This window comes from Ranitomeya variabilis, chromosome 6 (assembly GCF_051348905.1).
Source record: "Ranitomeya variabilis isolate aRanVar5 chromosome 6, aRanVar5.hap1, whole genome shotgun sequence".
NCBI lineage: Eukaryota > Metazoa > Chordata > Amphibia > Anura > Dendrobatidae > Ranitomeya > Ranitomeya variabilis.
The window spans coordinates 49,141,234-49,159,640 of record NC_135237.1 but is presented as its reverse complement, the minus strand read 5'-3'; the positions used below and the strand labels follow the sequence as shown (position 1 = coordinate 49,159,640).

The following is an 18,407-nucleotide window of genomic DNA, read 5'->3' as shown; positions in this document are numbered from 1 at the left end:
TGTAAAGCAGTAAAATAGCTGCAAAGTGGCACATAAGAAGTTGAAAAATGTAGCACACACATTGCTCTAGTTAAAGGGGTTGTCCATTTTATTATTTTATTGGCTTGCAAGACATAGATGACTAGAGCCACTGAGCCCAGTGATTGGCTGCCATGGTCACGTGTGCTGTAGCCTCGACCTCGACGTTGCAGCCTATGAACAGCGACCGGAGCAGCGGTGGTGAGTCAGTGCTGGACACGGGGAGAATGAGTAACTTCTCTCTCTTTGTTGTTTTATAGATTTGTAATCCAATAGAAAATGTAAAAAAAAATAAAACTGACAACCCCTTTAGGCTGTGTGCACACGTTGTGTTTGTGCTGCGTTTTTTCAGTGCAGATTTTCCTGACGCCAGCAAAGTGAATGAGAATCGTGAAGCCTCATGCTTATTTTTGACTTGCAGATTTAAATCTGCAGCATGTCAATTCTTTCAGCGTTTTTGCTGCACATTTCACTCATACTGATTAATGGGGAAAAATCTGCACCAAAAACGCAAGTCAAGAACGCAGCAAAACGTGCATTTTTGTCCCTGTGCATCTCCTGCCAAGAGAAAAATTTCTGCACTAAACACTTAACGTTTGCACGAACCCATCTGTTTCCATTGTTATGTTTCATCTGTTTTTATCAAACTAATATATTTAATAAAGCACAAACATTATAAAATCATATAAATCATATAAAATATGCAAATATGCAACTAAGCAGGCTGTAAGATAACAAGGGCTGTAATAGTGGAGACAATAATATAGAAATGATGTTATCACCTGTGCTAAAAAAAAACATCCTGTGGAACAAAACACCCAAATATGTCCATAACAGCACAATGTGAGCAGTGAAGGTTAAAACTTGGCTAATAAGAAAAATCCTGAACGATCCCACAAAATAAAAAGTCTAAACAACAACAAAAAACAAAGTGGGATTAGAACATTAAAAGGGAGTGAAGAAATCATCGAAGAACCTATCCATCGAGACTAGAGGCATAAAAACTTCTCACTGCACTGGGCAGGAGGGGGGCACAGATTGCCAATGGATAACACCAAGGTAATGGTTGACATTTTTCTTGAGAGATGACAATGAGCCATGGCCAGTTGAGAGAAAGCAATGGGGTAAAGCATGATAGGGTTGTCCCCCAAAGCTGCCATATTTAAAAAGGTGGCCAACTCCAACACTTACACATCTCCAGCAAGAGTTGGAGTGGGACACCATAGCGCAGGCTCAACACCCGGAGAGAATTTTGTAATTATGAGACCTCATGGGTCTGGGCAATTGTAAATGTCTTGTCAATTAACAATTAGCTGTGTCATGTTAATTATCAACTAAAGCAATGTAAAAATGTGTCTCTGCTATGGCTGATCAACAGCAAGATATATTCTGGGCAGCATGTTAATTTACTTAAATAACTAATAATCAACTTTGTTTTTATTTTAGACACTTTGGAGTCTGGACCAAATAAATGTCAAAGGTGAGTCAGCTGCTTTACATTTGTGGTGTGCATAGAATCGCGATCAGTCCTTTTAAACCTTTACGTCCAATGACGGATATATCCATCATTGGACGCCTCCCCCTATTTGGTGCGGGCTCTAGCGTTGAGCCCGTACCTTTTCCGGCCCATGACAGCTGATCTGATCAGCTGTCATGTGCCCCTAACAGCCGCAGTTGGAATCGCGATCCACCCGTGGATGTTACCATGTTAAATGCTGCTGTGAAACTCTCACAGCGGCATTTAACATGCATGCGCAGGAAGCACGTCATTAACCCTGCCCATCGGCACCCGTGTCACATGACTGAGTCGCTGATGGATTGGCATGACAACCCAGGGTCTGCAGGAGATCCCTGTGGATGTCATTGCCGGATCGCTATGAGCGCCACCCAGCAGTCGGCGCTCATAGCAAGTGAGTATTTCTGCTACATACAGCAGGACTGCGGCCTTGCTCTATGTAGCATAAGCGATCGGATGATTGCAGCTTCTAGTGTCCCATGGGGACTATTAAAGCAAGTAAATAAAAAAAAAGTTTAAAAAAAAATAAAATATAAAAGTTCAACTCACCCCCCATTCATCCCATTCAGAATTAAACAGTAAAAAAAATAAAAAATACACATACTTGATATCATCACATTCAAAATCACCTGATCTATCAATATATAAAAAGAATTAATCCGATCTGTAAATGGCGTAGCGAGAAAAAAATCAAAATGCAACATTGCAATAAAATACAATACCAGGCAATCAAAAGATTGTATCTACACCAAAATGGTATCAATAAAAACGTCAGATCGGCGCACAAAAAATAAGCGCTCATGGAGCTCCAGATCACGAAAATTAGAGACGTTACGGGTCTCGATAAATGGCGACTTTTATACAAAATAACTTATACATGTTTGGTGTCTACAAACCCGTAATGACCTGGAGAATCATAGTAGCAGATCAATGTTATAACTTAGTGAACATGGTAAAAAAAATCCAAAAAACAATTGTGGAATTGCACTTTTTGCAATTTCACAGCACTTTGAATTTTGTTTCCTGTTTTCCAGTACACGATATGTTAATACCAATGGTGCCGTTCAAAAGTACAACTTGTCCCGCAAAAAACAAGCCATCACATTGCCATATTGACTGAAAAATAACAAGTTGTGGCTCTGGGAAGAAGGGGAGCAAAAATGGAAACGCAAAAACGGATATACCCCTGGTCCTTAAGGGGTTAAAGGGATCTGGTTGACATATTACATACAGTAGATTGCCCTGTAGAGTAGAGCAAAACATTTTGCAGGAGCCTGGTTCAGTGGTCATGGATTACATAGTTACATAGTTATTAAGGTTGAAGGAAGACTTTAAGTCCATCTAGTTCAACCCATAGCCTAACCTAACATGCCCTAACATGTTGATCCAGAGGAAGGCAAAAAAACCCATGGGGCAAAGAGTAAGCTCCACATTGGGGAAAAAAATTCCTTCCCGACTCCACATACGGCAATCAGACTAGTTCCCTGGATCAACGCCCTATCAAGGAATCTAGTATATATACCCTGTAACATTATACTTTTCCAGAAAGGCATCCAGTCCCCTCTTAAATGTAAGTAATGAATCACTCATTACAACATCATACGGCAGAGAGTTCCATAGTCTCACTGCTCTTACAGTAAAGAATCCGCATCTGTTATTATGCTTAAACCTTCTTTCCTCCAGACGTAGAGGATGCCCCCTTGTCCCTGTCTCAGGTCTATGATTAAAAAGATCATCAGAAAGGTCTTTGTACTGTCCCCTCATATATTTATACATCAACATAAGATCACCCCTTAGCCTTCGTTTTTCCAAACTAAATAGCCCCAAGTGTAATAACCTATCTTGGTATTGCAGACCCCCCAGTCCTCTAATAACCTTGGTCGCTCTTCTCTGCACCCGCTCTAGTTCAGCTATGTCTTTCTTATACACCGGAGACCAGAACTAGTGACTTGTATAGAGGTAAAATTATGTTCTCCTCATGAGCATCTATGCCTCTTTTAATGCATCCCATTATTTTATTTGCCTTTGTAGCAGCTGCCTGACACTGGCCACTGAATATGAGTTTGTCATCCACCCATACACCCAGGTCTTTTTCATTGAAGGTTTTGCCCAGAGTTTTAGAATTAAGCACATAGTTATACATCTTATTACTTCTACCCAAGTGCATGACCTTACATTTATCCCCATTAAAGCTCATTTGCCATTTATCAGCCCAAGCTTCTAGTTTACATAAATCAGCCTGTAATATAAAATTGTCCTCCCCTGTATTGATTACCCTGCAGAGTTTAGTGTCATCTGCAAATATTGAAATTCTACTCTGAATGCCCCCTACAAGGTCATTAATAAATATGTTAAAAAGAAAAGGGCCCAATACTGACCCCTGTGGTACCCCACTGCTAACCGCGACCAAGTCTGAGTGTGCTCCATTAATAACCACCCTTTGTTTCCTATCCCTGAGCCAGCTCTCAATCTACTTACACATATTTTCCCCTATCCCCATTATTCTCATTTTATGTAACAACCTTTTGTGTGGCACCGTATCAAAAGCTTTTGAAAAGTCCATATACACTACATCCACTGGGCTCCCTTGGTCCAGTCCGGAACTTACCTCTTCATAGAAGCTGATCAGATTAGTCTGGCATGAACGGTCCCTAGTAAACCCGTGCTGATACTGGGTCATGAGGTTATTCCTCTTCAGATACTCCAGTATAGCATCCCTTAGAATGCCCTCCAGGATTTTACCCACAGTAGAGGTTAAGCTTACTGGCCTATAATTACCGAGTTCAGTTTTTGTCCCCTTTTTGAATATTGGCACCACATTTGCTATACGCCAGTCCTGTGGTACAGACCCTGTTATTATGGAGTCTTTAAAGATTAAAAATAATGGTCTATCAATGACTGTACTTAATTCCTGCAGTACTCGAGGGTGTATCTCATCCGGGCCCGGAGATTTGTCACTTTTAGTGATTTTTAGACGCCGCCGTACTTCCTGCTGGGTTAAGCAGGTGACACTTAATTGGGAATTTTTATCACTAGTCATTTTGTCTGCCATGGGATTTTCTTTTGTAAATACTGATGAAAAAAAGTCATTTAGCATATTGGCTTTTTCCTCATCCTCATCCACCATTTCCCCCAGACTATTTTTAAGGGGGCCAACACTATTATTTTTTAATTTCTTACTATTTATGTAGTTAAATAATATTTTGGGATTATTTTTATTCTCTCTGTCTTAATCTTTGCTGCCTTGATTTGCTTTTTACATAATTTATTTAATTTTTTGTATTTAATGCCTCCTCACTACCTACTTCCTTTAATTCTCTAAATGCTTTCTTTTTGTCACTTATTGTGCCCCTTACAGCTCTATTTAGCCATATTGGTTTCCTCCTATTTCTAGTATGTTTATTCCCATACGGTATATACTGTGCACAGGTCCTATCCAGGATGCTAATAAACGTCTCCCATTTTCTTTGTGTATTTTTATGTCTCAGGATATCATCCCAGTTAATTGCATCAAGATCCTCTCTCATCCGTTGGAAATTTGCCCTCCTGAAGTTTAGTGTCCTTGTCACCCCTCTACTACACATCTTATTAAAAGACACGAAAACTTATTATTTTGTGATCACTATTCCCCAAGTGACCCCCAACTCTTATATTTGATATGCGGTCTGGCCTGTTGGTTAATATTAGGTCTAGCAGCGCCCCCCTTCTTGTTGGGTCCTGAACCAGTTGTGAAAGGTAATTGTCTCTCATAGTTGTCAAAAACCGATTACCTTTGCTGGAACTGCAGGTTTCTGTTCCCCAATCTATTTCAGGGTAGTTGAAGTCCCCCATAATAATGACTTCTCCTTGAGTCGCAGCTTCATCTATTTGCTTTATGAGGATATTCTCCATTGCTTCCATTATTTTTGGAGATTTATAACAAACCCCTATCAGTAATTTATTATTTTTTCCCCCTCCCCTTATCTCCACCCACAGGGACTCTACATTTTCATTAAATTCACCTATATTATCACGCAGGATGGGTTTTAAGGACGATTTTACATATAGACACACCCCACCCCCTCGCTTATCTGTACAATCACTTCTGAACAGGCTATAGCCCTGCAAGTTAACAGCCCAGTCATGGCTCTCATCTAGCCATGTTTCAGATATCCCCACCATGTCATAATTATGCTCCAACAGCATTAGTTCTAATTCGTCCATTTTGTTGGCGAGGCTTCTGGCAATAGTATACATGCACTTGATGTTCCTCTCTGTACCTCTATTCTTTCTTAAATTATTAACTGTTCTAACCCCACCTCCCATGCCACCGCCACCCCCGACTTCCTTATTTGTGCCCAGGTCTCTATCTGCACTATCTTCCCCTCCTATAAATTGAATACCCTCCCCCCCAATCCCTAGTTTAAATACTCCTCCAACCTTCTAGCCATTTTCTCTGGCAGACCAGAGACCTGTGACCCTCTAACATTCGAGGCACCTCTACTGATTAGAGGATGTAGCATTGGGCTAATCAGAAGAACCAGGGATACTGAGGCAAGAAGAGGTTCACAGGGTTCTGGTCTGGCAGCCATAGCCTTCCAACGTGGCCGATGGACCAGGCTTCTGTGAATCTTCGTGCTCAACTCTAATGTCTCGTAATCATTCTAATGACTATTATGTGAAGTTACGTATTATAAAATAAAAAAAGTTGATATTTTATTAATTGATTGATACTTTTTAATAGATGAGCTGATGCAATTGTGTTTTTTTCACTTAATCTAGTGCAGTTAATAAAAAAGGGGCCAGCAAAGATGAGACGTACTGGAGGGAGATCAATGCAGCGATGGCCTTAACGAATCTGGCACAAGGAAAAGACAAACTGCAGGGGACCACTAGCTGCATCATTCAGAAATCATCACATATATCAGAAGTTAAGACTGTCAAAGTGCCACTAATTCAGCAATATCAATGAATGGGACTCAGCTTCCAACCTACAATGGAGCACTCGGGACTGGTCATCACAACCACAAGCATGTTTCTGCCTTAGGACATTTTGTAGACTTTTCAAAACCAGTTCCACCAGACTTGGACTTCCATGTATAATATCTTCTACCCAGGACATGTAAATTTTTACGTCTTATGTTTTTTTATTTTTAACCAAAATACTAACTTATTTTATGCTAAGGAGCATAAATATTCAGCTTATAAGTAAAACTGTCTGCCTTGCTTCTACCATATGTGCCTTGCCTTTCAGTAATAAGCTAGAACGTGGGCATGATACGAAATATTTATGCCTTAAATTATGAATGCCGTAAAAAAAAATTTTATATTTAGTCTTGGACTTTTTGTATTCAGGTAACCTGAACTAAAATTTTACCAAAGCCAGAAATGATGCATTCATTCCAATGGACGATTGGCAATTATTGATATGCCTTGTTGTTGTTTTCTACTGTCAGATAATGTAAATTACCAATGATGAGATATCTTCATGAGATAAGACTATCAGAAAATTCAAAAAGTCTTCTTTTTTTTTTATAATAAATGAAAAAAAATTTGCAATAAAATGAAAAGTTGATAAAACTTTCAGAATTTCATACATTTTGCTGGTGATTCTGGACAAGTTTGTTATATCCTTTTACCCAAGTCAGTACATTTCAAGTTACTTTCAGGGCAGTCGTTCAACTGGTAATAAATGTAATATAATTAATTTATAACACTACACCTCATTTACTAATAAGTTGTTTTTATGATGTTGATAGAACGTTAATGAATTGTAATAATGGTTATTCCCAAAACTAAATTATTTCGGAGCTTTGTAGCAAAATAATGGTGCACCAACTCTAAATTTTCACATACAACTTAGATATTTGTTGATAGCAATTTCTTCTGAATCGATCATCCATATGAATGTTTGGCTCAAATGAGCGTTCGTGTGTTTTCAGTGGTGAGAGAGGTAAAATACATCTGGCGGTGCTCTGTTGGAAGATCAATCTTCTGTAAGCCAAGATAGGTCCACCAAGGTCTTCTGTGCCGTTATCTTGATAGTATCAAGTCATCGAGTTGCTGTTCTTCCTCTTCAGCTTGTTCCTTCTATTATTCAGACCATGATGTCCTTCTCCAGTGATTGCTCTCTTCTTAGGATGTGTCCAAAGTAGTAAAGTCTTATCTTGGTGATCCTTGCTTCGAGTGACTTGTCTGGTTAGATTTGTTCCAAAATTGATTTATTTGTTCTTCCTGTCATCCATGGTATTGACAACATCATTCTCCAGCACCACATTTTTAAGTCATCGATTATACCATTGTACTTAAATCTAGTGCAGTTATACAGCAATTCATTACCATGCATGCCCTCTTCATGAACTAGTAGGGCTATTGGTTTGCCAGAACAATTTTTTTTAAGCTCAGAAATCTGTTGTAAGAGTGCTATTATACTTCATATACTCTGTATCTCCTTTTTGTAATGAGTGACATTAGTGAGGGCAAACACTACAACACTTTCCTGGCAAAAAGTAGTCTTTCAAAACTGAAAAAAATAGCTTTTTAAACCAAAAACAGTTCCGATCTTTGGCTGTGATTCGTGTTGTAGCCCAGTGCCATTTAAGTGAATGAGGATCAGCTGTAATCCTAGACACTGCTCAAGTATAATAGTTGCTTTTGATTTTTCATAGGAAAAAGCAGAGTTCTTCACAATGGTGTCAAAAGCGACAACCACCACTAGCCTACTAGACCTCGCACATAGCCAGATAAATGGGACTGTCTGTAGCTGTCAATAAAAACGCATGTGCTATTGGCTTTATTCAATCTCCTGAACTAACTTGTTACAGCTGAGATCCTCATAATACTGAAAAATTCTGATATTTTTTGGATTAAAATGCTAAAGAAAATTTAGATGTTGTCTGAGTAAGCATAATCCACATTGCCACAAAGCTTTGGGTTAAAAAAAAATCTAGAATGTTTATTTGCCTTTTCTGCAAGGAATCAACTAATTCTGGCATGAAACGCGAATGCTTTCCAATATATAACAAGTTGTTTACTGAGACGGATCAGGACATGACCCGTTTTTACATGGTCCTGAATATGTTTTGTAAAATCTTTGCAAAGTGCCAAACTTAATTTCACGGCTTCTTTGATAGTGGTACATTGCTTATTTCAAGTTTGTTGTCTTGTATTCTGTATCAGCAAAAAGTCTTAAAGAACATCTCCAACCATAAATGAAACCTTTTAAGCCTTTATTTTTACTTTGAAACCTCCTTCACTACCTGATAGTTCTCCAAAGTTATTCATACTAGCCCTATTTGCAGACAATGAGGTTTAATGCCCATTCGGTGAATGAAATAAAATATTAGAGAATTAGAATACTGGCAAATGTTCAATAAATGCTCGAGTGCTTGGTACAGGTTGGAAATTTTGACTGTCGCGGCTCGAATAACGAGAATAATGGAAGTCAATGGGAAACTCAAGCATTTTTCTAGCAGGAGGCCTAGGGGGACCGAAAAATAACTGAAATGAATGGAAACAACGCTCAGCCGTACTGCTCAGATAAGCAGATGTAAATTGAAAATGAGTATTCACTGCTTCCTACTCCCACCTCTCTGCTCTTGTGAAAACGTCCTCAGCTTTCACCCAGGAATTATCCTCGGGACCAAAACCCTTCCAGGACACGAGATACTGCAAACTTCCACCTGGAATCTAAAATGCGTGAAATCTCAAACTCGCTGTCCTCATCAACTGGAGGAACAGTCGGCATAGTCTCCTTATCTGGTGTGTCAACTTTCTTCAGTAAAGATACATGAAAAATTTAATTAATTCTCCAGGATGAGGGGATGTCTAATCTCACCGCTGCCGAGTTGACCACCTGAACAAACTTTGAAGGGTCCTACAAACTTAGGCCCCAGTTTTTTAGAAGGGATATTCAAAGGCAGATTCCTGGAGGACAACCAGACCATGTCCCGAACTGCAAACAACGCCTCCCTTCTTTTCTTGTCAAAATATTTCTTTGAGCTCCTATTAGCCTCTTTCAGATTATGGCGTACATTGGTCAAACCCTGTCCAAATTTCCAGAAAAACTCTCCTCCTCAGTCACCGCTGCCCCAGTCTTAGAAAATGGACCGAAAGATGGATGCCTCCCTGTACAGCAAAAAAAGGGAGAACACCCAGCCGAGGAAGACGTATGATTATTAACAGCAAACCCAGCTAGTGGTAGATATTCCGACCACATCTCCTGATTGTCTGCTACAAAACATCTCAAAAACTGCTCGGCGTCCTGGTTCTATCGGTCTGTCCATTGGACTCCGGATGATAACCTGACGCAAATGATAAATGAACCTTTAATCTGTCACAAAAAGCACGCCAAAAGCGAGCCACAAACTGTGGTCCTCTATCGGAAATAATGTCCGTGGGAACCCCATGGAGCCTGACAATCTCTTTCACAAATGCCTTAGCTAGAGTCTTGGCGCAGAGTAATTTATTGAATGGGACCAGATGACATCTTACTAAACCGGTCCACAACCGGTGATAAAATCCATAGCAAGATGTGACCATGGTGAACTAGGAACCTCCAAAGGGCACAGCAACCCTGCAGCTGGGGCATGTGAGGCCTTTGACCTAGCATACACAGTACACTGACGCACCCACTTGATGATTTCTCTTTGTCACCCTGGCCACCAGAAACTTCAACCGATCGACTTTCTAGTTTCCGAAATCCCTGGATGACCCGCCAACCGAGACTCATGACATTCAGCAAACAAAGTTCTCTGCAAGGCTCTAGGCACAAATAATTTACCATACGGAGTGTTAGTTGGTGCAGCATTCCAACTCAGAACCCAATGCTGCCACCACCACCCCTCTCTGCAAAATACATTCCTCCTTCTCAGTATTAACTGCTGGAGAGAAACTATGAGACAAAGCATCCGCTTTAACATTCTTTGTCCCAGGGATATATGTGACGGAGAAATGAAACCGAGCAAAAAACAGTGCCCACCTAGCTTGACGGGCATTCAAACGTTTAGCAGCATCCAGATATATCAAATTCTTATGATCAGTAAAAACTTGTATCGGATGTCTGGCCCCCTCCAAAAAATGTTGCCAATGCTCAAACGCGAGTTTAATAGCCAGCAACTCTGATCCCAACATCATAGTTGAGCTCAGTATCCGAAAATTTTTTAGAAAATAAAACACAGGGATGCACCCCATCATCTCCCTCCTGGGACAGAACTGCCCCCACCCCTACTGAAGAGGCATTAACCTCTACCAGAAATGGCTTGGTCTCATCGATCTGTATCAAAACAGGAGCAGAGCAAAACCTCCCATTGAGATGCTCAAAAGCCTTAACAGCCTCAGAGGACCATTGGACAGTATTAGAACCCTTCTTTATGAGATCAATTATAGGTTTAGCGATCACAGAAAAATTCTTTATGAATTTTCTGTAATAATTGGCAAACCCCAAAAATCTCTGAACCAACTTCAAACATTCAGGCCTACGCCACTCCAGCACTGCCTGAACCTTCACCGGGTCCATCTCAAACCCATCACTGGAGACAAGGTACCCCAAAAAACTCATTTTCTGTACCGCAAACTCGCACTTCTCCAATTTAGCAAAGAGTGAGTTTTCACTCAAAATCTGTAGAACTTCGCGGACTCTCTGCCAATGCGACTCCAGATCAGGTGAATATATCAAAATATCATCCAAATAAACAATAACACTCCTACCGATCAACGACCTCAGAATGTCATTAATGAAATTTTGAAAAAACGCAGGCGCATTAGTAAGGCCAAAAGGCATCACCAGACACTCAAAATGACCTTCCGGGGTATTAAAGGCTGTCTTTCATTCATCGCACTTCTTCACCCACAGCAAATTATATGCCCCACGAAGGTCAGTCTTAGAGAACCACTTTGCTTCAGTTAGTTGGTTAAACAAATCCGGAATCAGCGGGAACGGGTAAGGATTGCGCACAGTGATCTTATTAATCTCCCGAAAATCCAGACACGGCCTAAGGCCCCCATCCTTCTTTTTGTCAAAAAAGAATCCTACAGCCACAGGGAGTTTAGAGGTTCTTATATGACCTGCAGCTAAACTAGTCTGTAGGTATTCCTTTAAGGCCTCCCTCTCGGGAATCGTCAGATTAAATAAACGACTCTTAGGAAGTGTGGAACCTGGAATAAACTCAATAGCGCAGTTGTAATCTCTATGGGGTGGTAGAGCTAGCAACTTGACCTCCGAAAATACCCTCCAGAAATCCTAAATGGCTTCAGGTAGCTCCTTCTTAACAATGGCAGCAATGTGAACATTACAACAATTACCATAACACCCCTGACCCCAGGACCTTACAGTACCAGACGACCAGTCCATCAAAGGATTGTGCATTTTTAACCAGGGTAAACCCAGGATGACTGGGCAAGGTAATTGAGCAAGAACAAACAAGTCTATACACTCCTGATGTTCCATATTCACAATAAGTGGGAACCCGGAAACCTTTCGAGAAATACACCCATGTTCCAGAGGAGTGTTATCAATAGCCACAACAGGAATAGGAGATGACAATGGTTCAGAATCAAACTTATATTTGTCTAGGAATTGTTGATCAATCAAATTAAGTGCAGAACCACAATCCACCATTACCTGAAAATCAATGGAATGACCATGATATGTGGTATTAACAGAAAAAAAAAACTGCTGACCGTAAAAACGCAATACGAACTGCAGTGTTACTCCTACTGACCTTTTTTTTTCTTTCCTTATGTGAACCTCACATTGCTTAATAAAATGGTCAGCCTTACTACAATACAAGCATAGCCCTTAAGCCAACCTCTGCTCCCTCTCCTGGGAACGAGAGGACATCGCCCCAAGTTGCATCGGTTCCCCGCTGTCAACGGGGCTATCCTGAGAGACTGGGTCCAGCATTATAAGAGTCTTCTCTTCACTCTGCCTGTCTCTTAATCTTCTATCCACATGGATAGCTAACTGCATAGCAGTTTCCAAAGTATCAGGTGCAGGATATGCAATGAGCAAATCTTTAACTCTTTCACTCAAACCTGGTAAAAACTGACTCTTGAGCGCAGGGTCATTCCACCTGACCTCTGTGGACCATCGTCTGAACAGGGTGCAATACCTCTCAGCATCTACAGAGCCCTGTTTAAGCTGTCTGCTCTGCCTCAGCTGATGTGACCCGATCAGGATCATCATATATCAACCCCATAGCAGAAAAAAATGCTTCTACTGATGTCAAACAAGGATCTTCAGGATGTATTGAAAACGCCCAGATTTGGGGTTCATCTCGCAATAAAGACATAATAATCCCCACACACTAATTCACTCCCTGAAGATCTGGGTCTAAGCCAAAAATATAGTAAACATGCATTTTTAAACGTAAAAAATTCCTGCCGTTTACCAGAAAAAAACTCAGGTAATTCTACCTTAGGTTCTTCAGGGTGTGCTCCAGAACAATTACTCACGTGCTGTTGAAGGTTGGTTACTTCCAAAGTTAACCCTTGCAAGCGTTGAGCAAATTCCTGGACGCTGCACATATTGATAGAATCCGTGAAAATTTATTTATTCATTTATTTTTTTATATGTGTGGCTGGACAAACTGTTACGAAACTGCAGCACAGAACTAGGAGAGATGGGGGAAAGCTGACCCTGCACTAAGACTAGGCTGAAACCCTACAATGGAGTGGGCGACCCATTCCTTGCGAATAGACCCACCGACGATCCTAGTCTAAACTCAAAGAAGACCTATAGATAAAGGGAAGGAGGTCCCTAAAAGATCTAAGGACTGGGTACAAAAAACAAGTAACCTCCTAATAGGAAACAAAGAAGGCTGCAGAGACAAACTGAAAACAGAAACAAAAGATAGCAGAACCAGAGATCCCAGAACTGCAAAATATCAAGCACAGAAAGCTGTCTAAGCACCTAGCCAGAACTCTAGCGGATTAACACTGTTGTCCAGCAAGGAATGGGAGGCAGGTGCTGGGTAATAAAGGATGATACAATCACCTGACCAAGACAACCCAGCACCAGGGGAAAAAGATTAGCAGCCAGAAAACCACAAGATGGCGGATGGTCAAAACATTCTAATGTGTGCGGCCCTCGAAATAAATGCCACCCTACACCATTACTGACCCACTGCCAAACTGGTCTTGCTGAAGGATGTTGCAGGCAGCAGATCGTTCTCACCAGCGTCTCCAGATTCTGTCACGTCTGTCACATGTGCTCAGTGCGAACCTGCTTTCATCTGTGAAGGGCACAGGGTGCCAGTGGCGAATTTGCCAATCCTGGTGTTCTGTGGGAAATGCCAAGCGTCCTGCATGGTGTTGGGCTGTGAGCACAACCCCCAATCTGTGGACGTTGGGCTCAGACCATCCTCATGGATTTGGTTTCTAACCGAATGTGCAGACACATGCACATTTGTGGCCTGCTGGAGGCCATTTTGCAGGGCTCTGGCAGTGCTTCTCCTGTTCCTCCTTGCAGAAAGGCAGAGGTAGCGGTCCTGCTGCTGGGTTGTTGCCCTCCTACGGCCCCCTTCACATCTCCTGGTGTACTGGCCTGTGTACTGGCCTGTCTCCTGGTAGCACCTCCAGCCTCTGGACACTACGCTGACAGACACAGCAAACCTTCTTGCCACAGCTCGCATTGATGTGCCATCCTGGATGAACTGCACTACCTGAGCCACTTGTGTGGGTTGTAGAGTCCGTCCCATGCTACCACGAGTGTGAAAGCACAACCAACATGCAAAAGTGACCAAAACATCAGCCAGAAAGCATTGGTACTGAGATGTGGTCTGTGGTCCCCACCTGCAGATCCACTCTTTTATTGAGGGTGTCTTGATAATTGCCAATAATTTCCATGTGTTGTCTATTCCATTTGCACAACAGCATGTGAAATTGATTGTCAATCAGTGTTGCTTCCTAAGTGGACTGTTTGATTTCACAGAAGTTTGATTTACTTGGAGTTATATTCTGTTGTTTAAGTGTTCCCTTTATTTTTTTGAGCAGTGTATATATATTTCATAGGCACATCTTCTTGACCACAATAGGTTAAACTGCCTGTGTTGCCTATAGGAAACAATCACTAAGCATCTTTCATTTCACCAGGGCTGTTTAAAAGATGAATGCTGAGCTGTGATTGGTTGCTATGAGCACAGTTTTCCCACTCAACAACACCTCAGCAGACACTGCCCGGGTGGGAGAAATCTAGCAACCCCAGGAACATAAGCTTCCAGCCATTGTCTGCCCCCCAGAAGGGAGCATAAAGCACATGACAAATTAATCACCCCCTCCTCTATTAATGCCACGCTCTATTGTTACCGACGTAGAAAATCGCATCATCAGCAGCCGCACACAGAGCCGCACTGCCAGGTTACATAACAGCATATCTCCAGGAACTCCCTGCTCAGTGCCACCCAGCTCGGGACTATAGGTTGGAGGATGTGTGATGGGTATATGGGCACGAGATTTTGGGATGGAGGATGTGTGATGGGTTTATGGGCATGGGACTATGGGATGGAGGATGTGTGATGGGTATATGGGCTCAGGATTATGGGATGGAGGATGTATGATGGGTATATGGGCACAGGACTATGTGATGGGGGATATGTATGATGGGTATATGGACACTGGACTAATATGGAGGATATGTATGATGGGTATATGGGCACCGGACTATGGGACGGGGGATATGTATGATGGGTATATGGACACTGGACTATGGGATGGAGGATATGTATGATGGGTATATGGGTACGGGACTATGGGATGGAGGATGTGTGATGGGTATATGAGCACTGGACTATGTGATGGAGGATACATATGATGGGTATATGGGCACTGGACTATGGGATGGAGGACATGTATGATGGATATATGGGCACTGGACTATGGAATGGAGGATATGTATGATAGGTATGTGGGCATGTGATTATGGGATGGAGGATGTGTGATGGGTATATGGGCTCAGGGCTATGGGTGGGATGGAGGTTGTGTGATGGGTATATGGGCACGGGACTGTGGGATGGAGGATGTGTATGATGGATATATAGGCACGAGACTATGGGATGGAGGATGTGTGATGGGTATATGGGCACGGGACTATGGGATGGAGGATGTGTGATGGGTATATGGGCACTGGACTATGGGATGGAGGATATGTATGATGGATATATGGGCACGGGACTATGGGATGGAGGACATGTGTGATGGGTATATGGGCTCAGGGCTATGGGATGGAGGATGTGTGATGGGTATATGGGCACGGGACTATGGGATGGATGATGTGTATGATGGATATATAGGCATGGGACTATGGGATGGAGGATGTGTGATGGGTATATGGGCACTGGACTATGGAATGGAGGATATGTTTGATTGGTATATGGGCACTGGACTATGGAATGGAGGATATGTTTGATGGGTATATCGGCAAGGTACTATGGGAAGGAGGATGTGTATGATGGGTATGTGGGCACGGGACTATGGGATGGAAGATGTGTGATGGGTATATGGGCACTGGACTATGGGATGGAGGACGTGTATGATGGGTATATGGGCACGGGACTATGGGATGGAGGATGTGTGATGGGTATATGGGCACTGGACTATGGGATGGAAGATAATCATTATAATTTGTTATAACTAACCACAGTTACTATGCCCGGCGTTGGCTCTTCAACTAGTCTGTAATAAAAAAAATACATTCCTACCAGAGAGACACACCTTCATTTCAGGGCAGTTATGTCATTGGACAAGCACATGAGCAATGTATGCTGGGAAGTGAGAGAAAGGAAATCCAAGAACCTATGATGCTGGCAGAATGCTGAAGAAGAGGAATTGCCAACTTAAAAAGAGTGGACAGCATGAGAGTGGAAACAATTCAGGGACATAATATGTTCAACAAAAGTAGTTTTAAGTTGTAATGGTGAATGGGGATAGTGGCACCATCCTTTGTTACAGATTTTGCATGCAAGGGTAGGTATGTAAAGGAGGAGAAGATGGCTGAACAACCTCTCTGAAGACGCCCGGAATTATTTCTAATGTGACCTGTTTCTTATTATGTGTTTTATCCTGATGTAGGCTGTAGTTTCTTGTTAATTAGGGGTGACAGGGTTAACTGTAGGGCCAGACCAGAGTTGGGGAGGAGTAGAAGGGCACTAGTGATTAGTTCCTGCTTTTATAGAGTTAGTCTTCTTTGAGCTAGAGAGAAGAAAGAACACCCTTGGGAGAAGTTGTGGCCATAATCATACAGGTATGTGTGTGCGAAGAGCAGACCTGCAAAGTAGTACGTTTTCAGCAAGCAACAGTGTCCGCAGTCTCTCTTCATAGCAGGCAAGTTGGGGACCTACTGAAAGTGGATCTTAAGCAAGTCACAGTGTTAGCCAGACCTGAGGGTTTTTGTGAATAAATATGGGATCAGACAGACCGGGACACGTCCGTAAAGATGTAGTTGGGACAGCGCCCTTACACAGTTCACAGAGTGCAGTTTGGGGCAGTAGGCTCAGCGCAACACATTGTCCCGTGTGGTCCTGTACTGGGAAGATGGAGGCCCCCAGAGGAGCCTGTTTTTCAATTGCAACAATCTACACAAGTAATGTTCCGCCTTCTGCAACGGACAAGTGTGAACCTCTGTCATACTGTACAGGTGAAAAACGTAAGCATTATTCCTGCTACCCATAGTCCATATGTTCCGGACTTTGTAAAGAACACTTTATTTATATTTTTGTAAACCTGTCTGTCTTCATCACAGAGTTAAAGGGACCCAGTGTCTCACAAGTTGTGTCAGAACCTAGTCTGAAGGCGTCAGCAGCTGAATCAGAAATATGGGGACCCCAATGTAGGGTGTTTTGGGATGCAGAAGTCAGCCTATCTCGTCCCTTACAGGTACACTTTAAGTTTATTTTCAGGTCAATCTCTTCATGATTGTAATGCATTCCTGGAACATTACATATATCAGCTTAGGTTCTATCACCAGAAAATAATGGAATACTTTACTACTCTTTGTACTATGATAAGTTACTTTACTATACAGTGTTCCATGACAATAAATTATGTTTTCCAAGCATAACAGATGAGAGAATCCAGTGATTGCTGCATTTATCAAGAGAGAAAACGGAACAATGAAAATCATTATGTCTGAATATAGACTATTGAAACAAGATACATTCAGCATGATATCAGACCAAGGTTTAGATATTGTGGTTGTGGAAAGTATTCAAAGGTAAATCTCAGGAGTCAGGCGGGAGCCAAGTAGGTATGCTAAACTGTAACACATTTCTAAATAATTCTGGATTCACATTTTTTGTCTGATGAAATTACTTGATTTTCATATTGATCCATATTGGCTTCACAGGAATCCAATCCTGGCCAGAAAATTACCACAATTACTCAATTTTCTTGAGCAGAGATGAAATTTCAGACCTTGTACAACAACTACAATAAAGCAAAAAAAATTGTTTCCCAGCAAAAGGATGTTAAGTTCTCACAAGCCTTCTAATACGGTTCGTAGGTTTCAGTGTATGTACCAGTAGGGCGTAACTAGCCACATCAGCCCAAACAATGAGTCCGGGGACGGAGCACTAGCAAGAGGTTTCTAGGGTCTATCTTGAAATAGTCTCTTTATGTGGTTGAGTGCTGATTTTGAAGGTAAAACTGGCAGATATTATATTCTGTAGTTGTGACAGATGTTTTAGAATTGTAACTTTGCAATTAGGACTTTTTAGGGTATTATCACTGGATAGGATGGTCTCTGGATGCATTGGGGAGTGACAGCTATTTCTTAACCCATTACTTGCCAAATTAAAATTTTTACAAGTACGGATTTTTCAGAAAAGGTTGTCCCAATATTCAATTAAAAATGACAATGGCATGAATTCCTATTTTGAAAACATTCATTTTACAAACACAA

The 18,407-nt window shown here is 41.7% G+C and overlaps 1 protein-coding gene across 3 annotated transcripts in view; it reads left to right on the top strand.

The window, feature by feature from the left end:
- MKX (mohawk homeobox) overlaps positions 1 to 7,171 on the top strand; it is a 139,088-nt gene extending 131,917 nt beyond the window's left edge. For 2 of the 3 annotated variants that reach the window (XM_077271831.1, XM_077271830.1), the window contains exons 6-7: positions 1,465 to 1,498; positions 6,296 to 7,171. In XM_077271831.1, coding sequence (XP_077127946.1) covers positions 1,465 to 1,498; positions 6,296 to 6,485 — 224 coding nt within the window. In that variant the 3' untranslated portion in view covers positions 6,486 to 7,171. The remainder of the gene's footprint in view (positions 1 to 1,464; positions 1,499 to 6,295) is intronic. The other variant, XM_077271832.1, reaches the window with a different exon arrangement.
- Positions 7,172 to 18,407: the final 11,236 nt, after the last annotated feature.